The following is a 12,248-nucleotide window of genomic DNA, read 5'->3' on the forward strand; positions in this document are numbered from 1 at the left end:
TCTGCTACAGCATCTCAGTTTCCTTCATGGGCAGGCAGCAGAAGACTGTCCGTTCCATCATCCAGATAAAGCCATCCATGAAGCTCACCCTACACATGGAGGCCAGTACACATGGCCCAGTTTGTTTGATGATTCAGCCCGAAAAGGTATGAATCCGGCTGCCAGGGATTCACCTTGCACATGAAATTCTGTGCATTGGGGTGGGTGGAGGAAGTGGTTGCATAACTCTTCGCTATGTAAATTGGAGTGCTGGATTAGTGACTGTGTGAAGTGACACTGAAAGTTATCAAATAAGCGGGGCCATCACCTGACCCATGGGAGGGCCAGAGCCACTGCCAAAGGAAAAGCCAACATTTTTAGATGCAGCATAGTGGTATCGTGTAAAAGCTAGCATATCAACCCCCCTCCCCCCCAGATGGAGAGAACATCTGGACCCAAGGCTTCTCCTATTTGCCAAAAGAGGAACAATGCTTCGAATGAAGGCTTGTTCTCTCCAAGGTGGGAGATACCTGCCACGGGGCAGTTCCACTTCAGATTGTATGTGGAACTCATAACATTGAGCGCTCTTCACCAAAAGCATAAATAAAATCTTGGACTGCTTCCAGACCAGCATTTATTGTGGAATTACCAAGGCTAATCTTATTCACATTTTATTGGGAGGACAGAAAGAAGAGAGAGCAAGAGAGAAAAACACCTTTCTGGAGAGGGAAGGATGGTGTTTGTGTCACCCACTCACACCCCTCAATCTTCTGCCACTGCATTTAGCTTAAAGTTTGTGATAGCAGCCTAGAAGCAAACATGGAGACACCCCCTGCCTGTGCCTTCCCCTCCGCAGCGTGGCTGGAGTGAGGGTGAGAAACGCTTCCATATTTGCTTGCTGGATGGCAGATGGCAGCCAGCAGCCAGCAGTTCATTATCTAAGCTGTGTGCCTCGAGCAGATGAGAAGGCAAGATGTGAAAGCAGGGGGAGTAAAGAGCCTCTTTCCCTGCAGACCCCTGCCCTGCCCTCCCTTTGGATGTTAGGAAAAACTGCAGCAGTTGCACAAACGTGTTCAGCTCAGCTCCCCAATATTAATCTCTTTCCCGTGGAAAAATAAGCAGACCTGCTAAAGCGAGGAAGGACATTTTGACATCCTCCGCTTCATCCCATCACCAAACCTACCCAAAGGGGAATTTCATACATGTATACAAGCCTGCCACACATGCGTAATGCCTCTAAAGCACACACACGATATAGTAGGACTTAAATAACTGGTTAGTATGGTGTTGTGGTTAAGAGCACAGGACTGGGATTCTGAAGACCTGGGTTCTAGTCCCTGCTTGGTCATGCAGCCAACTGGGTGGCTTTGGGCCAGTCATGGGCTCTCAGCCCAACCTACCTCACAGGGCTGTTGTTGTGGGGATAAAACAGAGCAGGAGGAGGAGAATGATGCAAGCCACCTTGAGATCTTTGTATGAAAACAGGTGAGATATAAATCAAATAAACAAACATAAATCATGGCTGGGTCGTAGAGAACCACTAAAGATTTGGAACTAAGGATGCTTCTATAGGAGACTTTTATTGTGTAATTGCCCTACCTCATGGTGTGTGTGTGTGTGTGTGTGTGTGTGTGTGTGTGTGTGACAGAGAGAGGGAGGGAGGGAGAGAAGAAATGTTGCTCTTTTCCATTCATCATGCTCCTGGGCTTTCTCATGATTTCCCCACATTATTTTTCGTAGTGCAGAAAATCTGGGTGGGGAAAGAAACAGAACTGTAGCATCACACCTTCTGACTGAGCCTGCTAGAAACCCACTACCTGGAAGCTGCCCAGATCAGTGTAGTAGCTCTAGCTTTATTTTCATATGACTTTTACAAGCTGCGTTCCAATGCAAAAGAAGGAAAAGGTCAGATTCAGCAAACAAGTGATTAAAAAAGTGGGTCAGGTGAAGGAAATCATTTCAGGAAATGATGAAGAGAAGTTTCTATGTTGCAGAATCCTTAAACCATATCAAAGGGATAGAGAGCTTGGCTGACTGAAGTCTAAAATTCTAAGCATGATTTCCAAGGAATATTTTGGAAATTGGACTTATTTCTGAGTCAATCCAGCAAAGACCTCACTGTAATAGAGGTCAATTGCGTCTCAGTAGTACCCAACCCTCTTTGCCCTTGCCATAGAGATGGAGCACTGGGAGGCTACAATGGGGAGGAAGGTGCAGTATGGAACCACAATTAGAGTTCCATTTCTGACTCACTGTGGAAGGTCCCATCTTCAGGTGCATGGAAGGACTCTAATCTGGGCACAAAAAAACTAGGCAAGACCAGGCCAGAACACTTTGTCTCTACATTGACGTTTTTCTTTCAAGTGTTATTGTTTTTGTATAGCAATCTGAAGGGGGCACAGCAAAAATACTGACTTATAACTTGTGAGAACTAAGAGAACAGGTGAGGAGAAACCAAGCATGATGAAGCCATATGGCTATCTTTCCTATTTCTGCAGAAATAATGACATCAATGAAAACCTTCAGACTTGAGTTTTCATATTCAAAGGTTCCACTATATCGAGTTCCTATTAAACCCTACCATCTCTTGGTTCGGGATCAGATTCAGTGCCATTTTCATACAGTTGGAAACTTTCCAAAGACTTCAAAATGACCAACTCTGAGTAGTTTATGGGCTCTTGTTGCTGTTGCTGTCAATTTCAGTATTCAGAATGGAATAAACTCCACAGTGCTATTGCTTTTGGTAGACCTAATGGAACACTGTTTTCATACCACAACCTGAAAAGCAAGATATAATTAGTAATAAGAAACTTCTCCAGTGGTAGTTTGGTTAACTATGTGGTTATTCCCATATCTCTATAACGAAAGGCAGGTAGACTGTTTTCATAGGTAGGTTCCAGTACAGATTTTCTGCCAGTGGAAGGAAGCCATTTGTGTAATGGTTTTCCATGCCCATGCATGCTCCTACAGCCCTCCGCCCATCTAGAATGTTCTCCCAAAGGGTGCCACATTTCTCTGAAGCAGTTCTGGAAGTCACATGGAAGGTACTGCAGGAAGAGGAGAACATGTAGAGGGCCTGTCCTGCTAGAAGGTTAAATATGCTAGATTCAACTCCAGGAAAGTTCTTTTTTGGATACAAGTGGGGAGTAGGGGCAACTGAAGCAGAGAATTGGTCAGATGAAGCATCAAAACCCACCTTCCATTTGTTAATTCCAATCCACCCTATCCCAAGGCAAGTTTTATTTAAAGGTAGGAGACTAGTCAGATTTGGGATGCAGCCATTTGCATTTAAGATATGAGGTAGCCCATTAGTCCACCTGGCATTGATAAATCTAATTACCTTGAGAGCACAACCTTCAATTCCAAAGCATTTGGCTTAGCAAAGAAATTAGAACTCATTTTTCAGGATGAATATTTCTTTTGGGAGCAACCTTACACTTGCACTGCTTTGAGGTTAATTCTTATTGTGACCCTCTTTAGGATTAAAGTCCAACCCAATTAGATGTCAAGAAAATCCTTACCTTTCTTTATGGCAATTAATATTCTCCTAAGTAGAATTGATTAGGCCACGTAATTTCACTAGATGGCTAATTACGAAATTCCACTATCCAAATGCCTTTTCAGTATCATTCATATGACTGTCAGCTATATGCATAATAAAAATGTTCTCAACAAGCATTGCATGACAATATAACTGCAGCTGGAATACTATGATATCGGTCTTTGCTTCCTAGAAAGCCAAGAGTGAATACTGCAATTCTTGCTTCTTTTTTCACTTTGCACCACAGCATCCTGAATGATTGGGTTGGGCCCAGGCTTAGTTAGAGCACAGTGAGACTTGTGTTAACCATGGCCAATTTTTTTTAATATATATTTTATTAAAATTTTTAAACTAACACTAAGAAAAAAACCCATCAAACATCACAAACATTGGATTCACTGGGTCAACCTCCTACTACATATTTTTTAACATTCTAATATCAAATTCCAATTAATTTACCATAGTTTGAAAAACAGCTCAACCATGGCCAATTTAAGTCCAACAGGTTTCAGTAGAGTTAACTCTAATTATGCCTGAATCTGACCTTTTGAACACCAAAGTCCCCAATGGTACACTGCCCATAACAATCACTCCACGCTATTGCTTGCATACAATACACATGACTTTTAAAGGAGAGATGTGGGTGAAAGAAGGTTGCATACCAGCTGCATTTGTTATTTCAAGAAACTACTCCCAAGACCAGCAAATTGTACTGAAGGTGCAGTTTGAGGGCTTTGTGGGGCCTCCCCCTGATGAGGAGGGCAGGCTGAGGATCATTTGGTTGCAGATGCACACAGGATATGCATGGGGGGGGGGTTGCAAATCTAATTTAGCACATCCTTACTGTGAACCTAGCAGCTCCCTTCTACTGCCTCAGACAATTGCTTCATCTTTCCAAGGAAAAGGAAGTTGAACCTGAGACCTTCCAGGTACAAGGTAGATGCTCTGCCATTGACCTAATTAGCCACTCCTCTAATTCGAGAACATCCAGTCAAAGTCAATGCAGACTCTGTTTTTGGTGCTTGGTTCTAAGGAAAGCTGCGGGTAGGTGCTCACTCTCTAATTTCCTACTTCATCAGAGCGTGTAACTGAAGTGAAGACTGACATCTTTGTCACCAGCTTTGGGCCCGTTTCAGACCATGATATGGTAAGTGATGACTTATCTTCTTTCAATTCCGTAAACTCTCTTAAGCTTGGAAAGGCTGTGGACATTTGCACTATCCTATCACCACTTAGACTTCTGCCCGACGTGATTTCCACAAGTATACTACTTTCACATTTTTCCATATTTAAGTAAACTTATGCATTCAGCTTCCATGCCACCCCTAGACAATTTAATGCATTTGAAATGCTTTGAACATTTGGCTTGCTCAGTCAGTACCAGTTTCTCTAACATGGAGCAGCGGTAGTAAATAGAAGGGATGCTTTGCCTGTGATGAGATTATTACCATGTGAATGGGTCATTTGAAGGAGAAAGTGGAGAAGAGGGTATTTGGGACCTCCAGTAAACCAGTTCCTGAATGTGGAGGACCATAAACCATATCTTAGTGAATTAATCAGGCTATTCTCTGAACAGTTACTGATATGATAGAGTACAGATCTTCCCATTTTAAGCACATATCTCATCTGGAGGAGTGGTTTTCCACTTATTCAGTTTGATTCCAAAAAAACGTTATTTCCTGCAAGCGTTTTGTAAGGTCAATCTGGAGCCTGCCCACTCGAGTGTTGCAATGTTTGTCCAGCCAGTCTGTTATCTGAAGGCTTAAGCAAACCTCAAACCCCAGAATGCATCTGAAGACATTCAATGTGCATTTTGGCTTGCTGCAACTTGTGTTAAGCTGCAATGGAGCATTGTTTTAAGCCCAAGCAAGCACTCTTAAGTGATAAATATTGATGAGTCCACATGCCATTATACAATCTAATTAATAATAAATGAAGAATTTAAGAGGACTGCTAAAGTTTGTTAGGCTGTTTCTTCGTATCTTCTGTCCATGAATCTACCTTTTCTCTTTTCTCAGGTGGATGCAGTTTTGCTATATATAGTAAATTATGTATATGTAATATATATAATTTCTGAGTAAGATGTACCAGCTGTGCAGCCATTTTCTTTTGAGAGCTGCAGAGCTAATTTCTAAATATTTGGGAACCTTGAAATATAAAGAGCATGAGCATGGTTAGAGCGCTTTGGGAATGGAAGCCTTGCTCCATTTATGACTTTTTTGGGTGGGCAGGAGAAGGGCTTGTGAAAAGATCTGAAGAATTCCCTTTTACTTTGCTTGAGTGAATTGCTTTTCTTTCTCCTTGCCCATTTCCTCCTAGACTGATACTATTGTTATCAATTCTGTGAAATATTATATTTGTACCCATTACCCTCTCACCTTGGCACACCCAGATTGCAATTAAAAATTATACTAAATTTTTACTAGTCATTATACTAAACCAAATATGCATAAACTGCAACACATGTAGAATGAGCTACACAATGTTTTTCTGCATGTCCAATCTACACACATACATGTGTAAGCATATGTGATGTCCAGTGATTGCATTTGTTATTATTAGGTACATTGAAAAGGTAGGCCAACAGACATAAATATGGATATGTGGATAACAATGTTGTCTACAGAGAACTTCTCACACTCTTTAATGATCAATAGTATAATATACTATTCAATAGTTCAATGTACTTCAATAGTATAATAGCTCAGACTGTCACCTTTTGGGTAGTTTTTGACTGCCTTACATAATGTAATGGATACATTGCAGTTGATGTTTCTTTTATGGCTCTCCCTCCTTAGAATCAAGTTATTACACCCCTATTTGGGGAGAGGAGATAAACCCTTTAAAATTAGTTAGGGAAACAGTTGAATTTTCATAATTAGATCTGGCGCCTGACATTGTCTTTTAATGCTTGAAGTTACAGATGTACTTGGGCTGTTGGTTTCCAGGTGGTAAGAATCTCTTGGTTGTCTCTGAAGGACAACCTTATTTCCTGTGGGATTCATTGCTGTTTAATGCAAATAAATAAGCTTGCTGTTCTTGAATAGTCTCTATGGGTTGAAGTGCAGATGACAGGATGAACAACATCCTCTCAGAATCAATTTTGGGTTTCAGAGACTCCTCTGTGAAGGCAGGTGTGGCAAAAAGCAGGATATAAATATACAATTTTAAGGCAGAGTTCCAGTTCCTTCTCACAAGTTCCTACAAAGGTGTTCTCTTAGTTCTTCAACTTATTTCTTGATCTGTGCAATTCTTTGCCACCACCATTAGATATTGCCAACATAGAAGAAATACATCACTATAAAGAACAAAAGGAGAACATGGTTCTACATAATGTTTGCATATACTGGTAGACACAGCCATATACAAAGAGCTATCTGTGGATGGCAACTTCGAGTCCCCCATCTTACTATTCTTAATCTTTAAACCAGCCCTTTTAATGCAGGGGTGTGCAAATTGTCACCTTCTAAATGTTTTGGCCCACATTGCACTTAGCCCACGATGAGGAACAATGGGAATTGCTGGACAAAATGTCTGGAGAGCCACAAGTTGTCCATCCCTGAAAGCGAGGAGACCCCCAAGTAGAGGGCTCCTTCTGCAAGGTAAGATATGTGGCCACCTCAACCACCACTTGCATTTTCCGTCTTCCCCTTGATTACCGTCCCAATGATAAAGCAAACAAAAGGAATGCAGGCTTAGGGTACTTTTAAGTTCCGCATTGATGTTGAGGCCTCGCCTTTCATGTTCCCATTGTCAAATGAACTATATTCAGAGCTCTGCATTGTCTAATTTTAGGAATACACAATAGATGTATTTTTCCGGCAAAGCTGGAAGGATGAAAGACTGAAGTTCAAAGGACCCATGCAGGTCCTCCGACTTAATAATTTAATGGCCAGCAAAATATGGACACCTGATACATTTTTCCATAATGGGAAGAAATCAGTAGCTCACAACATGACGATGCCTAACAAACTCTTGCGGATTACAGAAGATGGGACACTGCTCTATACAATGAGGTGAGCATCACAACATGGTGCCTTTTCATTTATGAAACAGCACTGTGTAATTATGTTTATGAGCAATTACTAGTTATTCCTCAGTCTTTGTTTAGAGTTTTATATTTAGAATTTAGATAATACAATGATGTGTACATGGTTAAAAAAAAGATGCATTAAATGTTCTCTATGATAGTGTTTCTTCCTCTTTTTGCTTATCTCTCTTCACTTCATGACTTCTAAGCTTACTTGGTCTACTGAATTCTTTCAGATACACAAAAGGCTTCATAATTCGCTTTTAGCAGACTTGAGGATTAGTCTGTCAAGGCCACTCTTATGGAGGAACTGCGCTTGCTGCAGCATAGATGGTGATCTGCATTATGGAGTACTGTAGAATCCTATGCATGTCCAGTAGGGCTCTGCCCCATTTACATCCCAACACTGTGCTTAGAGGGGCAGATGGAACACGCTTGTGCTCGTTTCACAGATCCGGTGTAGATAAACTGCTCACTGGTTGCGCATAGCTGTGGTGAGAGTGCAGGCAATTCCAGCCTGCTTGGCTGACCCCAATATCAGGGGAAAAAAGGAGCAATTGTCTATATCTCTGCAAAGCTCAGCTACAGCATGAGAATGCCTTTCTACAAAGTGGCCAGGTTCTTCTCTCAGACCAGCAGCATGAAGTGGTGGTTGGAGTGACGATGGGCCAGTCACTAACTCTTAACCTAACAATGCTACCTCATAGGGTTGTTTATATTTTGCTGTTTATTGTTAACTTGTATATACTGTTCATCTACTTAAAGCCCATCAAGGCAGTACATTATAAATGAAAACAATGAAAGAGAACTGGGCATGTTCAGGCTTGAGAAGAGAAGATTGTGGGGGGGCGGGCGGAGATGATATCCCTCTATAAGTAGCTCAAAGGCTGTCACAAAGAGGAAGGTCAAGATCTCTTCTTGGTGATGCCAGAGTAGGACACGGAATAATCAATCCAAGCTGCAACAACCCAGATTCAGGCTGTACATCAGGAAAAGCTGCACCACTGTCAGAGCAGTATGGCAATGGGACCGGCTGCCTAGAGAGGTGGTGGGCTCTCCCACACTAGACACATTCCAAAAGAAACTGCACAGCCATCTGAGTGGGATGGTGCAACTTGCTGTCCTCCAACAGCAGTGAGATGGACCTGATGGCCTTCAAGGCCCCTTCCAACTCCAGTATTCTGTGAGTCTGTGAAACGATATATAACATAGACCCAGTGTGTTCTAGTGGTTAGAGCTCTGGATGGAACTTGGGAGATCTGAGTTCTAGTCCCCATTCAGCCATGAAACTCCCTGGGTGACCTTGGGCCAGTCATGCCTAACTTACATCACAGAGTTGTTATTCTGTGGCTACACTGTTGAGGAGGAGAAGCTTGTAAGTTGCCTTGGGTTCCTTTCAAGAGGAAGAAAGGTGGGATATAAATGTAATATATTGTATTATATTATAATAGTGCACTGCAACAAAAACACATTGAAAGATTAAAATGATGGATTTTAAATGCTGAATTGAAAGATGCATCTCTATTCCCTTTCTTGAGGCCAAAAGAATTGGAGCAATCTTAAGTGTTGACTGAGGGCATTCCATATTTGGGGGCAGCTCAGGAGAAAATTCCTTCACATGTGCCTGACAAATGGGTCTGTGTGTGTGATGGTGCCCTCAAAGTTTCTTAATACTGAGGCATGTTTGGAGTGAGATAGGCAGTCCTATAGATAGCCAGGAAGACTTTGCGTTAAGCAAGGAACCAGCACAGGTCTTTCAAGGCAGCTGTAAGGTCATCTCGGTACTGTGAGCCTGTTAGCAGCCTTCCTGCCACATTTTGCATGTTGAAGGTTCCAGACACTCTTCAGAGTAGAGATTTTCACAGTAGTTTAATTATGATATAACCAAGGCATGGACAGGCCAAGTCAGGAAGAAGGCAGCTGGCATAATCTAAGCTTGCAAATTTTTATTATTTATTATACTTACATCCCACCTTTTCTCCTTCCAAGGAACTCAAGGAGGCTTACATAATTCTCTTGCTCCTCATAATCTTATCCTAACAACAACAACAACAACCCTGTAAGAGTCTGACTAGAGGCCTAACGCCACCCAGTGCGCTCCATGGCTGAGTGGGCTCTAGAACCCGGATCACCCGAGTTCCAGGCCTCACTCTTAAGCACTACACCACACTGGCTCTTTTCCTTGCCACCACCAGCACACAGGGAGGTCCAGACTGGTGTAAGGTCAAGGAGCTAACTCCTAACCTATCGACTTGATCCCTCTAAGGAAGATAGGCTGGTCTTGGAGAAGGAACAGTAAGAAAAATAAAGGACATTTTTCTTAGTCTACAAAGATCTGTGTATTCCAAAATTTCCTTCCTGAAGGTGACAGTCATTTGATGCCGTCTGTTGAATAAGGGGAAACTCCACACAGGTGCCCATCTGGTCATCTTTTCTAGAATCACACCTTGGGATCCCTTTGTCCCAGAGTAGTCCTACTGAAGTGAGCATGGGAGTAAGTGTGTTGCAGACTGACCTTTAATACAAAAAGCATCACTGGAACCTGAGACTTTTTATTAGCTGATTTTCAATTTCTGTCTTGCCATTCTAGTTCAGAAATTGAATGTTTTAATTAATAGAGGTCACAGAGCAAATGTAAAACTACAGAAGACATAACAATAGGTGAAAAGGAAATATTACTGGCATGGATGAAGGCACTTGCAAGGTGATATTAGAAGGGTGAGCAAAGAGCTTAAAAATGGGCTTTTAGGACAAGTGAGCAAAAGTACTTCAGTGGTAAGCTTGTGCAAATGATCATTTGATATAGTACATTAACCAAACTGCAATGGAATGCATGCATTTTATTATAATTTGAATTAGAGTTATTATTTCCTCCTAAAACTGTTATATTGCTTATGACCCCCTTGTAGACTCACAGTGAGAGCAGAATGTCCAATGCATTTAGAAGACTTTCCCATGGATGCACATGCTTGCCCATTGAAATTTGGAAGCTGTAAGTTGACTTTAACAATCATTCCCTGCCCTTTTCCACAGATTGCTTAACAGTTAGAACAGGCTATCAAAGAGCCTGGGATGGTGTGTGCATGTGTGTGTGTGTGTGTGTGTGTGTGCATACGTGTGTGTGCATGCGTGTGTGCTCACATGCACACATTTCTCCAATCTCTGCAGTTTTTTAAATGAAGATTTTCTACATGAATAAATGTAATCTGATCTCTGGCACAAGCATTAGCCAAAGAAGGGGAACAGACATAAAGATAATGCTATGATATCATGGCATATAGAGGCTTCCTATTCTGCTTGACTGCAGCTACGTTTTATCAGAGAAAATCCAACTTGACTCATACAAGCAAAGAGTTCTCGGTGATGATAAATTATTTCAAGCATCATTGATTAAGCAGACCCCATTATTTCCTTTTGTTCGTAGCTGTTTTCATAATGTTCAGGAATGAACAAGAATTTTTTAAGGACAAAATGAAAGTTGTCTTTTTTTGTAAGCGAGAGGATCAAAATAAGCGTTAAATCTGCTGGGAATCTTTCCCTATAAATCCCCTTGAAAAGAGGGCATTCTTACACCAGCATCTGTGCAGTTTGGTGTACATTTGGTTGTGCAACAAGACAGTGACTCAGTTCACATATTACAACTGCCCGTGGGTTGTTTAAACTATGGTTAGTTGTGAATGGCCAGGAGCAGGCACTCGTGCTGGTTCCAGCAGCCCACTCATGCTGTGATGAACAATGCAGGGACACTCCATTCCTGGGTTGTTTACCTTGAGTTACGAACTCGGAGTGCTGGGTTCTTGGGAAGATAAGCATCCTTGGGTTTGAATCTATGCTTGACAACATGTGAATGGATCAGTGTGGCAGGGGCTTTTATGCAACTGGTCAGAAAAATAATTGGGAGAAATGGCATTTAAGGTTGATGCACTGGCAAAATCTTCTGAAATGTTGGGTCTTGAAAGATTGCAGTGATTTTAGAACATTCTTAAAATATTCAAATATCCAGTGCTTTTCAGTATTTCTGTTTTTTTATGGGTTATGGTAAGATCCCCAAAAAAGGAACATTAAATGACACGTGCTATTCTGCCTTTTTGCTCACTGAGTTGTTGCTGGAAGACCAGAAGAATTATTGTTTCACTGGACCAAAGGGTGTGGAAGCAACTACCATGATCAGCAATGAAATAGCTGATTGTTATTTTTGGCTGCTTTTGAAAATGACTTCTTTCCTCCCAATTAGATGCTTATACAAAATCAGAAGTAATGTATGAATGGACACGGGAGCCTGCACAGTCTGTTGTAGTTGCTGATGATGGTTCTCGACTGAACCAATATGATCTCATGGGTCAAACTGTAGACTCTGGAATAGTGCAGTCCAGTACAGGTAGGTAATAAGCATGACATTTCTCCATAGAACAGCTATAGTTATAGAATAAAATATTTGGGTAAAATGTCCCGTGGGATGAATTTTATTCCTCAGATGTGTGCTCTGTGCTCTTAGAAATAAGATCCTCCAGATATTTTGCACTACAGCCCCCATAATGTCCAGGCAGAATTGTAGATACGGATTGTTGAAGTTGAAATCTATAATATTGTCTTTACCTGATATAGCCATCAAACCTTCATTAAAATTTGGGCAGCAATCAACATCCATAGACATATATTTGAGTTTTTAAGATTCAATACTTTCAATTATGCCTGGAA

At 41.5% G+C, this 12,248-nt stretch overlaps 1 protein-coding gene across 1 annotated transcript in view; it reads left to right on the forward strand.

Annotated features, from left to right (window-relative positions):
* GABRA1 (gamma-aminobutyric acid type A receptor subunit alpha1) overlaps positions 1 to 12,248 on the forward strand; it is a 38,974-nt gene that overhangs the window by 14,624 nt on the left and 12,102 nt on the right. Inside the window, exons 3-6 of the mRNA XM_044453791.1 lie at positions 4,600 to 4,667; positions 7,316 to 7,536; positions 10,460 to 10,542; positions 11,785 to 11,928. Coding sequence (XP_044309726.1) covers positions 4,600 to 4,667; positions 7,316 to 7,536; positions 10,460 to 10,542; positions 11,785 to 11,928 — 516 coding nt within the window. The remainder of the gene's footprint in view (positions 1 to 4,599; positions 4,668 to 7,315; positions 7,537 to 10,459; positions 10,543 to 11,784; positions 11,929 to 12,248) is intronic.

The sequence above is a fragment of the Varanus komodoensis genome, unplaced genomic scaffold (assembly GCF_004798865.1).
Source record: "Varanus komodoensis strain SLA01 unplaced genomic scaffold, ASM479886v1 scaffold7_1, whole genome shotgun sequence".
NCBI classification, from domain to species: domain Eukaryota; kingdom Metazoa; phylum Chordata; class Lepidosauria; order Squamata; family Varanidae; genus Varanus; species Varanus komodoensis.